We start from the raw sequence: 20,386 nt of genomic DNA, 5'->3' as shown, positions 1-20,386 counted from the left end.
TGTTTCTGCCAGAAGCCAAAATATATCCTTAGCCTTTGTTTCTTGTTGGATTCACTCTACAACAATCCCATTATTATTGCTCAGCAGTAAACCGTATTCACCTTGAGAAGCATACAACACCTGGAAAATTACAAAATACCGGAAGGAAAGCATCCTGAAATAAGTTACGTTTCCTTTCCCCACCAATCAGTATACACAGCTGGACACTTTTGGGCAGAGCCGCCTCATGCTAGTTTTGAGTTTTGGGACTAAAAATTCAACAATATCTGAGGTCTCAAGGCATCAGTTTATACATTAGAGCCTAAGACAAGGCTCCGTTTGGGCTAAATGAAGGATCAAAACCAAAAACTTAAAGCATAAGATACACAATTTCTCCTGGGACCTTTCTGTTTTGCTGCATTAAACAGTAATCCAAAACAATTCTTACCACAACGCGGTTCCTGAGGCGTTCCCTTCATAAACAGCATGCAAGGTGCAGCATTGGTCAATTTCTTGAGTCGGGCATTGAGATCCTCTTTAGAAGTGTCATTGGAGCTAGTTGGGACAGTCACACTAGATGCATGGCGCTGGACTTTTTTGGTCAGTTCTGGTGCATGAGCACCATCTAATTGGTCAATTTTTTGAGAATTCTGCCAACAGAGGAAAGCAATCTTCGTAAACATTATGAACTCCGCAGAAGCTGAAACATCTCTTCACCACATATAAACATGATATTTTTGGGTTTCAATCTAAATCAGAATAGCAACCACAGGAAAGATCCACTTAATGTTTTAACCATTTCAATTGGATGAGCAAAAAAAGACAGTACACACAGCAGATAGAATGGTGTAATAATTGAATTCTGTTAACATTTGCTATAAAAAGCATACCTGAAGATGTTATTTCAAACAAATCACTACAAGAAACTTATGAGCCAATCTATAATAATTTCCATATCACTATTCAACTGTGAACTGATCAGATTTAGTTTAAGGAACAATCTGATATTATGCATACATTTCTCTATCTGTCCTAGATAACATATACTATAGCTTTATATTCATCTAATATTATTCATCCCCCCCCCAAAAAAAACTATTTCACCAGTAATGAGAACAATGGAATATACCCTTGTAAACATCCACCTTACCTTAAAAAACAAAAATGTTGGAACAGAAGTAATTTCATATTTTTCAGATACTTCTGGAACTGCTTCAGCTTCCAGCTTTAAAAAACACAAACACAGAGCAGTCATGAAATATGGTTTTATTTTCATGGTTTAGAATATGCTCAGTGATCCTGTCTACAGTGTTCTTTTAGTTATGTTAAATGTTTAAAAAGGATTTCAGTGCAAAAGTTTGTGACACATTTGCATTTAAATGAAACTCACAGGGCAGGCTGTCATCCACTGAGCCTGCAGTGTCAAAACAGGTTCAGAGGTTTTTATTTTGTTGCACATTTCAAAAGATGCCTGGAGGCTGTGAATAAAATTCTTGGTGCACTAGTGACCTAGTAAATTTTCAATCATATGCAGCTACTACTATATTGAAATCCATAAATCACTGACCCCAGTTATGTCATGATTACAGTGCTTATTTTCTGCCCACAGCAATTCTTGCTGTTTGCTCTATTGACTAATTTCAAGAGGCAGTACATCATGACTGACATTTGCAGCCTTCTGCAAATTATGAAGCAAAAAAGGAGTATTTCTTCAATAAACTATTGATGCCTGCAAAATTTCAGTTTTTAACTCCTGCAAGACCGGTAGTATATAACTGATCCACAAACACAAACAAGCCATCAAATATGAAAATACAAAAGATGTGAATATGTTTCATTTAAAATAACATAAATAGGAGACCTGAAATATTCCTTCATACTTGTACATGAGCAATAACAAGTCTGAATGTGTGGTGGGAAAAGGTAGCTTGATGTTTTAACATATTAATTCTGGTGTTAATTTCTGTTGCTACTATGTGTCCATCTTGCTGCAGTGAATACCCCATGTTTTGGTGACTAACATGAATGCTGATGCCGTGAATAAATTTGGCAGGTACTCCCAAAAAAGTATATAACTCCCAAAAATGTTACAAATTCTAAAACATAGGTATACCAGTAAATACAGATAACTGTATTAATGTAAATCATATTTGCTTGTACACACCTATGCTTTAGAATTCACTTTTTTTGGAGCTGTCAACATCCAGATGAGATGTTTTGATTTAAACTGAGTCTACCAGATAAACATTTTGGCTTACAACTGGGAAAAAGTTAAATGTACTGTTTGAACATTAGAAATAGGGGCACATGTACATAATAACAAAAACTATAAGATACTAAAATGAAAAAGGTATTCGCAGAAATAAATCACATTGCCAACTTTCACTTGACACTCAATATTTATCACCATAGGTTATTGGGCGCTGTTCTGAGTTTAAATTGTTGTTTTATATGCTATTGGTTTTACTTTTGTATTATACTATGTGTTTATTTTATGTGTTGTTTTAGGCAATTTGTATCAAATATAAGCCGCTCTGAGTCCTTTTGGGGAGATAGAGGCGGAGCACCAAAATAAAATTATTATTATTAATAATATACAGTACAATATTAATACAAAGAGTATTATGCAAACATCGGCAGTATCACCAACAGAATATACGGAAGATGTAATCACAATGTGTTAGAAACAATCACATCCCCAGAATAATTGGGGGGGAAACAAATCCTGTTTATAAGTGTTTTAAAAAAGCCTTAATAACTAACATTTATTTAAACATAAACTATATTTGGCCCAGCAAAATGCAGATAATGCTAAATAGTGGCATATTTAATGTTTACCCCTTTTTGATATAAAACAAGTTAGCCATTTTATGATAAAACAGGCTCTGAATTTTGGATATAATAAACAGATGAAAAACAATAAGGAAAGATATCAAAGGGGTTGAAATGTACTTTATTTTATTATCTTTAAGAGATATTTTATGCAATAATACTTGGTATATAACCCCCCAAATTTGTCCAGAATGTATAAATTTGTTTTAAATTTTATGTTGGAAATGCGAATAACATGTGGAGGCATCTCATCCTGAGCTATTTTTATTGAGCTTGATGGATGGAAATGAAATATGGATGGTAATTATGGTATCTGACCACAGCAGTATGACTATTACATGTACAAAATCGAAGTAGCACAAAAAACGACTAGCTGTTCAAACTGATTTTTTCCCCCGGGTCAGGAGCGACTTGAGAAACTGCAAGTCGCTTCTGGTATGAGAGAATTGGCAGTCTGCAAGGACATTACCCAGGGGAGAACCGGATGTCTGATGTTTTACCATCCTTGTGGGAGGCTTCTCTCATGTCCCTGTGTGAGGAGCTGAAGCTGACAGAGGAAGCTCATCCATGCTCTCCCCAGATTCAAACTGGCAACCTTAGGTCAGCAACCCAACCTTCAAGTCAGCAGTCCTGCTGGCACAAGGTTTCAACCCACTGCGCCACTGGGAGCTCCTGTTAAAAATTAATGATTTAAGTGGAACTGACATATTATCCTCTTTGATAGGAGAAAAACCATTAGTGACATTTTAAAAAGACTGCAAACCTTGGTTGTCTTTTTGCAGAGAAAAGAAAAGTATATGCTACCTTACATTTTATCAATGTATAGGTTTGAATCAAGAGCTAAGTGTTGCACAGTGGTTTCAGCACTGGATTACAATTCCCCATTTGACCACGAAATCCACTGAGTGACCTCGTTCTAGTCACATTCCTCAGTCTTAGGGGAAAGCATCGGCAAACCCTTTTAAACAAATCGTGCCGGTAACAATCTTGAAGGCACACAACAGCAAACAACAAAATCTGAATTAGAGGAAGAAGTATATTTTTCAATTAAACAAATTGTGCCAAGAAAACTCAGTGATAGGTTTGCCTTCGGGTCGTCATGAGTCGGTAACAATCTCGAAAGCACACAAGAGCAAACAACGAAATTTGAATTAGAGGACAAAGTATATGGTTCAATTAGGTGAAGACCAATAACTGTTGTAAAGAAAGCCAGAAGTCACTGTTAAGTTTTCTTCATTGTGCTGTTACTGTATTCTTTTTTCCTTCCTTCCTTTTTATTGACTATGGATAACTTTTAATGTACCTGAAAACTTAAAATAAAAAAATTACATTTATAGATTCAAGAATATCTTGCTCTGTTTTGCTTGACCCCTACCAGTTTTTATATTTCTGAATTCACCAAATCCAGCTTGAACAAACTTTAACACCATCAGGAAGGTGAACCTAAGGATTAAAACAAGGAAAGGCCACTCCCAGATACTGCTGAATAATAACTCCCATCATTAAGAATAGTGGATCAGGCTCCTGTGACTGTAGTCCAATATATAGACAGCCATGGAGTTACTAAATGGAAAGGATCTCATGAGGTCTTTCCCTGCCATATAATTCAGGCACTTCACTGTGCATTCAGAGATCAGTATTTGAAAGTTCTCTGTATCAAAATAGCAAACTTTTAGCTAGGTACTTATTATTTTGCATTCTAGCAGGCTTTCTTCAGCATCTCATTTGCCCCATTTAAAGATGGACTGTGGCATGATTAAGTGTTTTGCATATCTATGTATTATTAATATTGTTTAATGTATTTTTAAATGATAATTCCTCTCACTACAAGAACAGCTTGTAAAGAAAACCAGACATTACAAGATGGCACAGAAGACTGTGTGACGCTATCCAGCAATATCTATAAGGCAAATGAGGCCAATCAGCAATCTTTTTCTCCTTCCAAGTTATCATTCATTTTAGCATAAGTGATGCTGCAGGATCATGTTTCTTCTATCCTCATCATAATTCATTCAAAAACCTCATCAATTTTCTGTTAATCGCTGCCATTAGTATGCAAACAGATGGATTTTATAATTAATTTGACTTCAGGCAATACAGTTATAGATAGTAACCCAATGTCATATTACTCAACTACAAGTAACAGTAGTATTATAAAATTAACTCTGTTGTATACCATCCATCAAGACCAAAACTGTTTGACTAAAACACTACACTCAGTTACAGATATTCTTAGATGAAAGGCCACCAAGGAATACCAATGATTTCGAGGCAAGGTAAAGGGAAGAAATCCTGTCTAGAAAATCATTTTCAGTTAAAATTCAGAATTCTAGCTAAATGGACAAATGTGTAAGAAGCTTCTTACGGTTTGTACATAAACAAAGAACACCAACAATGCTCCAACAAATGTACTGCTTCTGCCACTAAAATATTGTTATCACAGTAAAAGTAACCCACTGAGACAAAAAAACCAAATGCAGTTTCTCCACAGCGGACATCTCCCTGAATCACTTTTGAATCTGTGCAATAGCTCTTTTAGCTTTATTATACGTTCAAAATTATAAATTATAAATGGTATGTTATTTTTGCTTTCCTAAATGCATTTGCAAGATACAATTTTCCTTTCAACCCACTTTCTGACTGCACCTAAGTCCTCATGCCATCAGATAAGTGAGAACTTCTCATACATTTGGTTGCTAATGCCTTTGCACTCATTAAGAACATTGAGATTTCCACTGGCATGACAAGAACTACAGTCGACCCATCACATTTGTGGGTTTAACATTAGCAGATTTGATTTTTTAAAATTAAAATCTTAGATCTAGGAAGTTGATCACCTCTTTAGTAATTTTGAGGATCTCCTATGCAATTTTGTGGTCAGCTTTCTGCAGAAATTGACCATAAAATCATGGAGGAACTAGAAATTCCTAGAAAGGTTTTCTCTCAGGTAGAAATATAGTCATTTTTATTCACAGTTTTTCATTTTCACAGAGGTCTTGTGCCCCTAGATCCCGCAAATCAGGAGGGCTAATTATATATGTTTATGTGAAATCCCAACCTCAAATACAATAGAATTTTCCGTAGGATTAAAGCATACTTCACGGTAGGCTTGTGCATTATGGCTGAACCTCAAGCGGCTTCTGCTGGCCAAATACTGGTAGGTCCCCATAACTGTTTTTGCATGCCTCCTGAAAATGGGTGCGTAGCCGGATGGCCATTTTTGAGAGGCAGCTGAAAAATGCAGCTAGATCGAGCCCATTGGCAGCAATGGGGGAGGCTCCGTGAGCTCCCCTTCCCATAATTTTTAAGGCTATTGGGATGAAAATGACTGCTTCTTTGTACTACTGGCAAATGGCACCAGTCAGCCAATACTTATTATTATAATTTTACAAGAAAATTCAGTAGGCAGAGACGAGCAGCACAGAGAGATATAAAGAGAGAACTAGTTTGCAAAGGAAGATGATAGGTAACTACGTCGTTGGTTTCTGAGAATAAGGGTCTTCTTTTTGTTTTAATAATAATTATTATCTTTTAGAAGTATTTTCTGAAGGAGAGGAGGGGAGGAAAAAAGGAAGCTAAAGGGTGACTCAAAGCTCTCAGAGCCACCCAAATATTTCTTAAGAAAAGCACACCAAAAGAGCAAACAAAAAGAGATGCTCTTTCTTTCTCCCAAGTCCCCAAACGGGTGAGCGCTGCACACCCCACCCACCCGTCCCACACGTTCCCAACTCCCAGTCACTAGCCCCACTAAATAAAAATAATCAAGAAAATAAAGCAAAATCAAAAACATTCCAGGCCAAGCCAAGCCAAAAAATCAAGCTGAGGGGCAGCAAGGCAAGGCAATCGGACTGAAGCACAAGGACACAACTGAGAGCAATGGAAACACGTGCCCCTTTTAAATAGACGCAGCTTGCATAAGACACGTCACAGTGTTCTTCCACTCCAATTGGCCCAACAAGCAGGGCATGCACCGGCATCCTCTTTGCGTGCCACATGCTCTCAAAAAGGAGATGAGGAGCTCATGGTTCCGTTATGGACTGGAAACTGTTACTGCCATCCAACCAAGCTGAAGAAGCTGGATTGGCTGAAGGAAAACGGCTGCAATGAATTCACACACAAGCCTACTTTACAACTCACTCAACACAAGCTAATATATCTGTTTCCTGAGAGTTCAAAACTGCATTTAAAATAAACAAAATTTTATTAAAGTTGTTGATAATGTGAATATTACACTATGTAACATGATTTTTGTTCCTTTGTTATAAATGTCATTCCTAATTGGTCCTATCATAAAAACATGGGAAAGGTTTATTAAAGCGCAATAACTTTGTTTTTGCGGGATACCCTGCAATACATTTTGCTATAGTTTTTCAATAAATATCTTAAGATTCTCAATCAATTCAACATAGTTTGTGGCAGCTACTCAGAGTCCCTATTTTCATGAAACTCCTGTTCAAGAATACAACTACTTTCAAAGTAGGTACCACACAACTAAACAGGGAATAACCCTTCCAAACCAGGAACAGAAAACGTTTCAAATTGTGTGACACAGTATTATCATCATTATCATTAACTTTATTTCTATCCTCTCTTTCTCCCCCTAGGGACTCAAGACAGCTAACATGACATTTTTCAGCACATTTGCCTTGCCTGTCTCTTGCCCACTTTAGTTCTGTTAGCAATATATGTAAATATTCTTACACTAATACTAACCCCCAAAATGTTATATCAAGGCAGCTACCACACATAATTATGGTATGAATATCAAAAGGTATATCAGCCTTTAGCAGCCAAATAAAACACATTAAATAAGGAATAAGTAAAAGATCTATTTGCCTAACCAGCAGGATCATTACATCAAATCAAGTAAACAGAAAAGAACTTTTAAAAGAGCATTATCACTGTCTTAATCTCAAATCCCTTGGATAAAAAGATCAGGATTTACCCAAATTAAGAAATGTGCAACATGCTGAAAAGGCAGTGGAATGTACTTTGGAATTGAGAGGTCAACCAACTAAAAGGAGAGGAATGTAGAAAGCTATTAAAATGCTAATAAATGCTTGGCAATCAAAATTGCAGATAATTATTTCAAGTCAATATTTAGACTACTATCTCAGAGTCCCTATTTTCATGAAACTCCTGTTCAAGACTACAATATTACTATTTTTCTCATAACCATTCCTGTTCATTTTCTAGGGCAATCAAAACACATAGCAGGAAAACAAGGAGGTTTCCTATATCTGCTACGTATCTTGGTGCTTTCAGCTCCCCCATCATCCAAACCAACTCTACAATCTATTTTCCAGCTCAAATTTACTATTTTTTTCACCTGACATGAAGCTGGATTATGGACTGCAGGGACAGGCAGGCAGATGGGTTGCAGGCACATTCTTACATTTATCCATCCAAAAAGGTGTTTTTATAAAGGCAGGTATTAGAAATAAGCTATGACAACCACACAAAACTTTTGGAAAATGCCCCCTACATACTTACTTGTCAAAAGAGATCGCCTCCTACTGACTTTAATGGAAGGCATTTATAAAAACACAATCCTGCTGAACACTCAACTAGTATTTTCATTTCATTTTGTTTTAAATGGAAGATGTTCACCTTCACTAAATCATATTAACATATAACACCACCAAAGAGAGAGGATAAGACCTTAACTGCAAAGTTTGAAAAGTCCCAAGTTGCTCAGGTTCAAGAGTTTGAGCAATTTGGGTTAAAACAGTGATATTTTTAGTTTTCTTCCACATGTATACATCCAGCAATCAGGTTTGGAAAAAAAACATTACATTATTTCAGTTAAACTTGCCTTTACAAAAGTAACTCGCGGATGCTCCTTTGCTAGTTCTGCCATGACAGTATTCATTTGAACACACTGAGGAGCCCATGGGGCCCAGAAATGAACCACCACTAGAAATCTATGACAAAAACAGGAGAAAAATAAATCATTGTACAATAAAAGCAACTGTATGATTTTGGGAATAGGATATTTTTCTGCCCTAGAGCATTGGAATCATTCTTTGCCAAAACACACACTAGAGGGCTTAATGGACCAATGTTTCAATTAAATATATAAGCAAATGCTGACTCTCCCAATGCAATGCCTTCAACATTATTCACTGTTGCTCCTTTCAAAAATCACAAGAGCCAAAGGATCAGGAGGTATAAAGTGAAAGATGCATCTCACTTGAAAACACTCACAAAGACTTTCCACCCAAGATTTGTCTATGTGCCATAGCAGAAACTATAAGCTAAATATGTCAATTCACTCTATCTCCCACAATATTGTTTTGCATGTCTATTCAATAGAGGATACTGGAGTCTTACTTCTCTAGTTCTGAATACAGACTACTGATATAGAATCATAAAAGTTGTAACTAATTTAGTCACATGATGAGAAGACAGGGAAGCTTGGAGAAGATAATGATGCTGGGGAAAATGGAAGGAAAAAGGAAGAGGGGCCAACCAAGGGTAAGATGGATGGTATCCTTGAGGTGACTGATTTAACCTTGAAGGAGCTGGGGGTACGGCTGACAGAGAGCTCTGGCGTGGGCTGGTCCATGAGGTCACAAAGAGTCAGAAGAGACTGAATGAATAAACACAACAACTAATTTTTTAGATACCAACACACATTGCTATTTAATTTTTTCCTGGAGGACAAGGAAGGGAACGTAATATTTGATCTGTCTCCCAAACCAGTCTTCCATTTCAAATCCAGCAACACATAAATGTTGCTTGCATTTTCTCTTTTGTGGTTTCTTGTTAACTATATTTGAAAGATGTTTGGGAAGGAACCCAAGCCAAGCATAGCAGCTTAGATTAATTTTTTATTCTATTGAAGTCAACTACAAGATTCCTATCACACCATCTTTAATGCTCTCGCCCTCCACCTTTGTTTGAATAAAAAATCATGCTTTTGCTGTGTGAGATGTGCTTGGGGCCTAACACCCTACTCAACAAGGTCAGCACTTAACATAAAGATTTCCTTATTCAGCAATACTGAAACAGATCCAACAAAACAACCTATGCATTTTATGAGATGCCCTTTCAAGTTTGGTTCAATCTGGGAGTTTCAAGGAAACAGATTCTACAGGGACATGGGGAACCAGACCAAATATCTGATTAAATCTCATGATTTTCACTAAATACCAAGTAAGCTGCAACTATAGGAACAACCAAGGCAAGAATGGTGCTTCCCAACACACCCCAATAGGGCCCAGCTGACTGTAGCAATGGGAAACAGCTGAAAAGTAGTTTTAGGTCCTACAGAAAGCAACAAACCCTAACAACTAAAATATCATCTTTCAGAAGTGTTCTTAGAATTCTCTCCCAACTTATATTTAAACAATATCTAGCAAACCTCCTAAGAAAGGGAAGCTTATTCCAAAGAACCACAGCAGTATCAGAAGACAAAGCCAGTGCGATGGTGTGGTTTGAACTCTGGACTCTGGAGACCAATTTCAATTCCCTGCTTGGCCATGGAAATCCAAAGGATAGCCTTGGGCATAACATACTCTCTCAGTCCCAGAAAGCCATGTGACAGTTCACCTTAGTGTTGTTGGAAGTGACTTGAAGGACCACAACAACAACTCAATTAAGGATTTTTAATGGATCCAGGCATATTTACACTGACCATGGATTGACTGAAATAAATCACTAACCTAAGTCCATTTAAATGGTTCTACTTTAAGTACAACCCATTTGGATCCAATCCAATTTGAAGAAGTGGGGAGCCTGAAGCTTTGTCCTTTTTCCCTCCTCAACACTTAAGACTCAAAATGAGCAGCGTTTCTTCCACTACAAGTAAACTCTCACAAAACTACTCCAACTCCACTCCTCCTTTCTTACTTATGGCCATTATTTTTGTCCTCTGCTGCTTTACAAGCAGGAGAAAATATAATAATCTAAGAATCAACCAAAGAGAGCTACCAAGGAGAGCAAAAAAATGCTGCACATCTTGCTTATCTGCAAAGGGGAATCTGGAATTCCTTTCTTTAAAAAGAAGCAATTCTAATGACTACAATACAGAATTTTAAAGGTCTTGCTGTGTCCTTGCATAGAAGTCTTTCACCATGTTCTACAACAGTGGTCTTCCAGATGTTTTGGAATTCAATTCCATGAAGCCCCCCAGCAGGCTTGGCCAAGTCAGGAATTCTAGGCGCTGATGTCCAAAATATCTGAAGAAGCAACATTTGGGAACCACTGCTCTACAGAGTTGAATACTGCCTCAGATAAATAAAGAGGCTAAACCGTATGCCTCCATCCTTCTCAGAAACAGTCCATAAATTACTGACATCAGTAGACTCAAGCTTTTGTGCAATTTTTACCTGCAATATTTTAGCTTACAGGGGAAATGGTACATTTATTCATTTGTGGCAGGAATCTATGTAGATTTCTCAGACTGACATGGTATTTTTAAGCATTTCAGTGCTTCCCAATCTCTGGTCTTCCAAGCATTTTGGACTTCAGCTCCCAGAATCCCTGGTCATTGGTCAAGGCTGTTGAGGCTTCTGGAAACTGAAGTCCAGAAACCTAAAGAAATAGAATTTGGGAATCACTGAGGCTGGATATACACTGCCATATAATCCAGTTAAAGCAGATAATCTAGATTCAGAAACTGAATTATATGTCAGTGTAGATGAGGCCTGAAACAGCTCTTGCACAATGGTAGTACAGTAGAGTCTCACTTATCCAAGCTAAACGGGCCGGCAGAAGCTTGGATAAGCAAATATCTTGGATAATAAGGAGGGATCAAGGAAAAGCCTATTAAACATCAAATTAGGTTATGATTTTACAAATTAAGCACCAAAACATCATGTTATACAACAAATTTGACAGAAAAATAGTTCAATACGCAGTAATGTTATGTTGTAATTACTGTATTTATGACTTTAGCACCAAAATATCACGATATATTGAAAACATTGACTGCAAAAATGGCTTGGATTATCCAGAGGCTTGGATAAGCGAGGCTTGGATAAGTGAGACTCTACTGTATGCAGAGTGGCTCCAATCAACTTTTAGATAATATGTACATCGGCTTTTCTTTTCTTCCAGAAAATAAACTCTCCTCCCCAAATTCAATGAGAAGTATCAAATTTCACAGTGCTTATAACCCCTTATAGAGGACAAATAAGTAGAAGAATAATCTCTTTAGGAAATCTAAGTAGCTCTTTACAAAAAGAGTTGTAGATCCCACAGGCATCTTCAAGGGTGAGTGGGAAGGGAAAGAGAAAGAATCAGTCAAAAAGCCCCGTCTGTTTCCTCTGGCTGAGCATCACCCCTTAGAAAACATTTATGACCTTGGAGGTGTCTACGGACAACGCCGGCTCTTCGGCTTAGAAATGGAGATGAGCACCAACCTCCAGAGTCGGACACAACTGGATTTAATGTCAGGGGAAAACCTTTACCTTTACATACATACATACGGCTTGCTGTGAGTTTTCTGGGCTGTATAGCCATGTTCCAGAAGCATTCTCTCAGACGTTTCACCCACATCTATGGCAGGCATCCTCAAAGGTTGTGAGGTTTGTTAGAAACAAGGTAAGTGGGGTTTTTGGATCTATGGAAGGTCTGGGGTGGGAGAAAGAACTCTTGCCTGTTTGAAGCAAGATTAGCATTGAATGGCCTTGCAGCTTCAGAACTTGGCTGCTTCCTGCCCGGGGGGAATCCTTTGTTTGGGGGGGGGGGGGGGTGATTAGCTGGCCCTGATTGTTTTTTGTCTGGAATTCCATCAACTTGCATAGTTTTGTGGATTTCTCTTCAGCCCACGGAGAAAGGGGGAAGGAAAGCCCTTCTTTTACCCCCAAAGCCTGCAAAGCCTGCCCTCCTCCCCGCCATGTTTACTTGGGAGGAAGCTCTAGCCCAACAGAGGAAAGAGAGCGCATGCGCAGTGCCGCTCACCTACTTACTTTCCTCACTTACCTGCCCGGTTGCTGCAATAGGTCATGGAACTGTACCGCCGAAGTCGCTTCCACCAGGGATCCGGCACTGCTTCCTCCTCCTCCTCCTCCTCCTCCTCCTCTTTCGGCCATGGCTAGTGTTACTCTCCGCACCGCCGCCAAGACGGGAAGTAGGAGGCGCTAAGGACGCTGCCAGACTCCTAGGCTATCGCCGGCACGCTACGCATGCGCTGTAGTTTCGCTTCTCTCCCCCCCCCCTCCCATTCTGAATCTCGCTCTTACTCTCGAGAACGGAGGGTGAAAGATCGCGCATGCGCACTGCATAAAATGAAGCCCCGTCTTCCTTGGGAGCCCTAGGTTGAGCCCAGTGCTTCCTTGTCTTGTTGGAAGGGACAACCTTCTTCAAGCCTGCTGTAAAAAAACAACACATGATATTATTTTCTTTCTCAGGGATGACTAATTTCACCGGTTGCTTGCCTGCACTTCTAGGTTCTTCTGCAACTGAACAACATTTTTAACAACTCGGGCTACTTGGACATAATGTAAGCATGTGAACCTTTGGTGATAGGAAATCCAATTCAAATTTTAAGTTTGCTCTTTGTACAAAGTGCATGGCAGCAACAACTTGAGGATATATAGGAAGTATTCAGCTGAGCTTGAATTAAATTGGTCATACGTATATCATATTCATATATCTGTGGGATGGGGTGAGCTCCCATTGTTAGCCCCAGCTTCTGCCAACCTAGCAGTTCGAAAACATACAAATGTGAGTAGATCAATAGGTACTGTTCCAGCGGGAAGGTAACAGCGCTTAATCCAGTCATACTGGCCACATGACCTAGGAGACAGCTATGGACAATGCCAGCTTAGAAATGAGGATGAGTTCCACCACCCAAAGTCAGATTCGACTAGATTTAATGTCAAGGGGAAATCTTTGCCTTTACTTATGTCAGGTATGGGCAAACCTTTTTGCCTTGGGGTTGCGTTTTGGGCCCGGGGGTGGGCCAGGAGGAAGGACAGTTGGGCACACGATGGGTGGGGTGGGCCCAGGAGGGAGATGACCTGGGAGAGGGGGTGAGGTAGGGTCTGGGTCATCTTTAGATTTGTTTGCTAACATGTTGCAAGTTGAACGTCGCTTCTGGTTGTGAAGGAATCTGCCATCTACAAAGATGTTGCCCAGGGGACGCCCAGATGTGTCACGATCCTGCGTGGAGGCTTCTCTCATGTCTCCGGCATTGCACCACCTGACATCCGCCGGGAAGTAGCAGCTAACAATGAAAGGACCAAGGCATTGATATCTCCGGCCCATCCCCTATTCGGATATCAGCCAGCACACCAATCCCTTAAATCAAGAAATAGCTTTCTAAGATCTACAGAGACACTCGTAAGAACACCTCAGCAAGCGAGAATCCAAAAGTTGCAGGCTAAAACCCAGAACCTTAATCAGTGGCTGACGCCGGATGAGAGACACCCCCTGGGCACACAGAAGACTGGGCAACTTGGGGAGAGGAGGAAGATATAAATAAAGCATTATTATTATTATTATTTATTTAGTAATGTTTATCTGGTCCTGTTGCTTACTGTTTCCTGTATGTATGTTCTGGTATGCAGCTTCCTTTACTCCAGAGGTTCTCAACCTGTTGGTCTCCAGATGTTTTGGCCTTCCAACTTCCAGAAATCCTAACAGCTGGTAAACTGGCTGAGATTTCTGGGAGTTGTGGGCCAAAACACCTAGGACCCGCAGGTTGAGAACTGCTGCTTTACGCTATGGTTTCTGAGAAATTACAAAAAGAGCGGCAGACCAAATAATAATCATCATCATCATCTTTATTTGTATTCCGCCCTATCTCTCCACAAAAAATGGCAAACATTCAGTGCTATAGTACATTCATAAATACAAGTACAAATAACAAACCAGATCCCAAAATAAACCAACATCTAAGTCAAAATTATATTATACAACCAGAAATTAAATAATAACATAACCTGTCAATTAATTTACATCTAACATAAAAAATAACACACACTATCGTCTCTCTCCTTTTGACTATTTGACCTGTTGATTGCTGTTTTGTTATAAGAGAGATATCCTGGCCAGATGGCACAAAGAATTATCTTAAACATATCTGAAACTAGACTGATAAGTTTTGTACGTCTGTATGCTGAACACATGAAACTGTGTAAACCAAATACGTTATTTTTATCCAAATCTACTTCATTTTTGTCTCTTGAGTAAATGATATAAAACAAGTTGTTTTATGAAAGAGTACATATATTTTACGCCGCCGCGATAGGTCCTGTCTGGAAAGGCCCGGAGACTCAAAGCAGCTCACAATAAAAAGTATTACAATACAACTTCAAATATAGTAAAGGTAAAGGTTTCCCCTGACGTTAAGTCCAGTCGTGTCCAACTCTGGGGGTTGGTGCTCATCTCCATTTCTAAGCCGAAGAGTCAGCGTTGTCCGTAGACACCTCCAAGGTCATGTGGCTGGCATGACTGCATGGAATGCCGTTAACTTCTCGCCGGAGCAGTGGCTATTGATCTACTCACATTTGCATGTTTTCGAACTGCTAGGTTGGCAGAAGCTGGAGCTAACAGCGGGCGCTCACTCCGCTTCCCGGGTTTGAACCTGGAACCTTTCAGTCTGCAAGTTCAGCAGCTCAGCGCTTTAACACACTGAGCCACCGGAGGCTCAACTTCAAATATACAGATATACAAACATTAAAACAGTATTAAACCTCATTAATATTAAAACAATGCAGATTAAAACCATAAAAGCATAGAAATTTCTGTTTAATACGTTTACTAGTTCACAGCAAGTGTCCCTTTCCTTATATTGCAAGGAAATATACTTTAAAAATGTACATTCAAATTCAATTTAAGAACAAACCTTAACTTGTTTGTAATTTGGGGGCTGCCTGTAAAATGGTAATTAACTAAGGCCCAATCTACACTGCCATATCATCCAGTTTTATAATGCAGATTAACTGCATTGAACTGCACTATATGGCAATGTAGATGGGGTCCAATTCAGGCGTAATCTATACTGCCAGTTTCTGAATCCAGATTATCTGCTTTGAACTGGATTATGTGGGAATGTTGGGCCCTTCCAAACAGGCCTTTTATCCTAAAATCTGATCCCAGGTTTTCTGCTTTAAACTAAATTATATGAGTCCACATTGCCAGATAATCTGGGATAACAGAAAACCTGGGTTCAGATCCTGGGATATAGGGCCGGTCTGGAAGGACCCGTAGACTCATATGATCCATCCAGTTCAAAGCAGGTAATCTGGGTTCAGAAACAGGATTATATGGCAGTGTGGATCCAGCCTCAGAGGGGGAGCTTTGAGACTGCCCCGCCCCCAATCATCTCCTAACTCTGGGGAAGCCAACACACATGTTCAGAGGAAAACTGCATTCAAGAACTTTATCTACTCTTACGGAAATAATCAAAACTGTTTTCTGATAGTTAAATTTTGCTGTTGGTGTTCATAGTGTCCATGTTTAATATGATGTAGTGTCCTAACCCTTGGCTGTGTTTGAATCTAGGAAAAAAACTTGGGTATAAGAAAGAAGGTGATCACTTCTATTCTTTATGCATACAATCAGTTGAATAGAAGGCAATAAGTGAAGACTGATTCACTGTACAAGTGATGCCTCAGTAGCTTGAATCTTCATATAACACTTCTTTGTTATAATCTATCTATCCATCCTTGTAATCTAGTCACTAGTCAAGAACAAAAGCACTCTTCCTGCTTTCTTGCTAGAAATGGGATGGATTGTACATATATTGTTGAACACTAGATTGTAAAGTTCTGGATGCAGAGAAATCTGCCTTCCTATATTTTATTTCAACCCCTTCTACGCTGTCATATAATTCAATTCAAAGCAGATAATCTGGATTTTATATGGCAGTGAAGAAGGGGCCAGAGTTACATTTGTATCACACTTTTCCCCAAGTGGATTCAAGGTGGCTCCTCATTGCTTTAGGATACTGGTTCATGTTCACCAATAACTAAAGTAATTCAACCAGTGAATTTGATGTGTCATTGGGTACTACACTTGGCTCTCCACATTTGTGGGGATTTTATTGTTCACATATTTGATTAAAATATTATATTTCAGAATCTCTCTGCCCGCCAATGACACAGTATGATTAACTGCCATCCAGACATTTACCATAGCTTGATGCTGAAAGCTTTCCAAACATTTCATGTTGGTGACATACATTTTAGGTATGCATTGTTTCACAGCATAGTAATTCAGTTTTACTAGCAAACCAGAAGTTAAACCAACCCTTTATAAGAGATACAGACACATAGATTAATAATTGTAATAACGAAATATATGGGACACAACATTTCTCACGAAAACTTTTCATTTATGTATGATTTATGGTTTGTTTCACATAGGCTCAGAGGTTTCTCATGTGACACAGCCAACACACTAACATGTTGTGACACACAGTGGAAAGCTCTGACTTATTGATTCCTAAAACCTTATCACATTGGGATATACTGTAATCCGTTTATATCAGCATGCATCCAATGTTTTTTTAGAACTGGATGCATACTGTATTGAGACAGGATGCATGCTCTCCTCATCACACCTGATTATTACAATTCTTATGATTTGAAAATACTGGGCTTTGTTACGGAATGAAAAATCAAAATGTGTAGTCCACACACTGCCTTGCCAGAGAAAGAAGATACGTGCCACACAGGTGAACAATAAAGAATAAGTGGTTTATTCTTCTAAAATCCAGAACAATATATGTACAATGTGATGAGTTGCACCAACTCACATAATGTCCTTTCATGAAAGATTAAAATAGTCTTTTCTTCGTCCATGTGGATAAATTCCTTCCAGCAGCTCATGAAGCAAGAACACACTTCAAACTCTGTGCCTCTCTCTCTGCTTCTTTCTTCAAAAACTCTCTCTCTGCACATGCTTAGCTCAAGCCTGAACAAAAATGCAAAAGTATCAAAAACTCCCAGGCTTAACCAGCTCTCCAGATATGGCTCAACCAATCAGCTTCATACATCTTATTTTGCAATTGACACACACACACACTAACTGATTTCTTACATATCATAACACACATTGAGTCATCACACAACGGAAGGCTGGCTCCTCTCAATCTATTCAAAACACCTACATCACTCTATGACCTGTTAAAAAGTATGGTTGCTAATGGGATACATACAGATTTTCCTATCACACACAAAAACAGTGCTTCAGCAACGGACGAATCCGTAGTATTTCAAAAAACACAAATAGAATTCCATTTGCAAATAATCAGTTTCTGCAACGCTTTGCAGATGGATTCTAATGGAATACTGATGGGATGGAGCAAACGTCATGTGATGGGACCTGTTCGAAACCGTTCCCAAACAGTCTCAGAAACAGATAATTTCCTAATGTGATAAGGTCCCTAGAGAGATCACTTCCCTAGGAATCTGTAGGTCCTCTGGGTGATTCTGTGTTCAATTTCCAGGTGAAGTTGACCATAAAGATGTGTTGGAGGACCTACAGATTTCTAAAAAGTTGTTCTCTCAGGTTAAAACATACCATTTTTGATTCACTGCTTTTTTATTTTGTGGCGGTCCTGTACCCCTAACCATCACAGCGAATATGGAGGATTGACTGTAATGCTATTACACTCCACTGTTTTTAGGGCATAACATCTCTGACCAGGCTACTTAAATCATTACACATCCTTATTTGGGTTTTAAGATGTTAATGAGGACATTCAGGAACTGAGCACAAACCTGATGCCTTCAAATGTTAAGGATCATCTGGCCAAGTGGATGAATCTCTTTTGCAGTTACGGAAAGAATATTGCTTCCTAAAATAAATATCCTCCCTAGTCTCTTATATCAACTACAACTGTTTGGGAAAATTTAAAACCTCTCACTTTAATAAGCTCCACAAGACCTTTTCAAGGTTCATTTGGTAGGCAAAAAACAAGAATTGTCATTAAAAATGTATAGGCCCGCTGAGACGTTGGAGAACTAAATCTCCCTAATGTTAGGCTATATTTCTGGGCATCCCATATGGAATATCTGGCAGCAGGGTCCCAGAGAAACCAAGGGCTTCAGTAGCTCCAGATTGAACAACAGGCAGCCGGCCAAATTAATCTGGCAAACCTCCCAGACAGTATAATCCTCCCAATGCTAAGCCAGAACAAGCCCTGCTGAAACCAAAGGGGCAACAGCAAGCACAGCTCTTTGAGTATAAAAATCGGAGTTTCCAGATGTACAGGTACATGCGCCCCAAGTTAAAAGAAACTTGATTGCCTGATTAAAGAAGCCATATCCAAACCTAGGTAAAAACACATTAAGAGGTACGCAATATCCTATGGACCACACGGCCCATCACTTGCCGTCTTATTATGGAGTGACTAACTAATGAGTCGTCCAATCAGCATTCCAGGGATTAGTCATTTGTATCTGCGGTTGATGGTCCTTGACTGCATCATCGAAATTTATCTCACCTGTAAAAGCTGGGAAAGTGTGGGGTTGCAAATTGTTTATGAAGATCCCACATTATGGGAGGAAAACTGCAGGAGGGGAATTATTGAATCTGATAAAACACGTTCCTGACTAACACTGTTTTTATTTCATTGTGTTCATGGGAGAAATTCCCCCATTAAAAATTAACACAGTTAAACAGAACTCTGTACTCCCTCTGGAACCACTATTTATGCCTGAAAGAGGAAAATAGAATTTACTTCTTTAAGGTTTCTGGCTTTAAAAAGCCCATTCTTCCTTACACAGAGACTGTCAAAGTCATCACAATGGACAGAGGACACATCTTTTCCAATCACAGAAAAGAAATTATTGAAGTCATGGGGAAAATGCATGATAGAGCTGAATGAATTCAAGGCAAAGAGGAGGTTAAATTTTATACATAAATTTTATCTCTCCATTTTGTATAATAAAATACATTAAAATGTAACCACATGTCTACAAAGAATACTTCAAAACCTCCCACCTCCCCCTGCCATAACATACTGTATTCCAGAACTGGGAAATTGTAGTACTATTGGGAATATCAACACTGTTTATTATGTATTAATTTGAGTTGGGGAGTTCATAGACATAGGTATATACATACCCCCACACACGTTCTTTTATGAATATAGAGGTTTTTTGTAATACTTTTCCAGACGTGCATTTTTCAGTTACTGAAAATATTATATCACTTCTAAATGTGTGAGCATATTCTTTTGAAGGTACTGAACATTACGCTCAGATGGCGTAGTAGACTAAGTGACTTGAAGGTTGGGTTGCTGACCTGAAAGCTGCCAGGTTCGAATCCCACCCGGGGAGAGTGCGGATGAGCTCCCTCTATCAGCTCCAGCTCCATGCAGGGACATGAGAGAAGCCTCCCACAAGGATGGTAAAACATCAAAACATCCAGGCGTCCCCTGGGCAACGTCCTTGCAGACAGCCAATTCTCTCACTCCAGAAGCAACTCAAGTTGCTCCTGACACAAAAAAACCCAAAAAGAAAATTAGAATTTAATTGGAAGTTTCAAAAATTCATACTTATTTGTCAAAAGATTCTGTAATATCATCTATTTATCCAGCATGTAAGTATGTTTTTGTGGGTTTTTATTTAATGTATATTTTCCCTTTTTCCTGGTAAGGGGCTTTTCTTTA

At 38.9% G+C, this 20,386-nt stretch overlaps 1 protein-coding gene across 1 annotated transcript in view; it reads right to left on the bottom strand.

Moving 5' to 3' along the window:
- The window catches only part of glrx3 (glutaredoxin 3), a 28,749-nt gene extending 15,792 nt beyond the window's left edge, over nucleotides 1-12,957 (bottom strand). The window contains exons 1-4 of the mRNA XM_003218576.3: nucleotides 12,742-12,957; nucleotides 8,627-8,735; nucleotides 1,130-1,204; nucleotides 428-629 (exon numbers count right to left, since the gene is read on the bottom strand). Of these exons, the coding sequence (XP_003218624.1) occupies nucleotides 428-629; nucleotides 1,130-1,204; nucleotides 8,627-8,735; nucleotides 12,742-12,851 (496 nt within the window). The 5' untranslated portion in view covers nucleotides 12,852-12,957. The remainder of the gene's footprint in view (nucleotides 1-427; nucleotides 630-1,129; nucleotides 1,205-8,626; nucleotides 8,736-12,741) is intronic.
- Nucleotides 12,958-20,386: the final 7,429 nt, after the last annotated feature.

The sequence above is a fragment of the Anolis carolinensis genome, chromosome 3 (assembly GCF_035594765.1).
Source record: "Anolis carolinensis isolate JA03-04 chromosome 3, rAnoCar3.1.pri, whole genome shotgun sequence".
Lineage (NCBI taxonomy): Eukaryota > Metazoa > Chordata > Lepidosauria > Squamata > Dactyloidae > Anolis > Anolis carolinensis.
The sequence above is the reverse complement of the archived record's forward strand: the minus strand, read 5'-3'. Positions and strand labels throughout refer to the sequence as shown.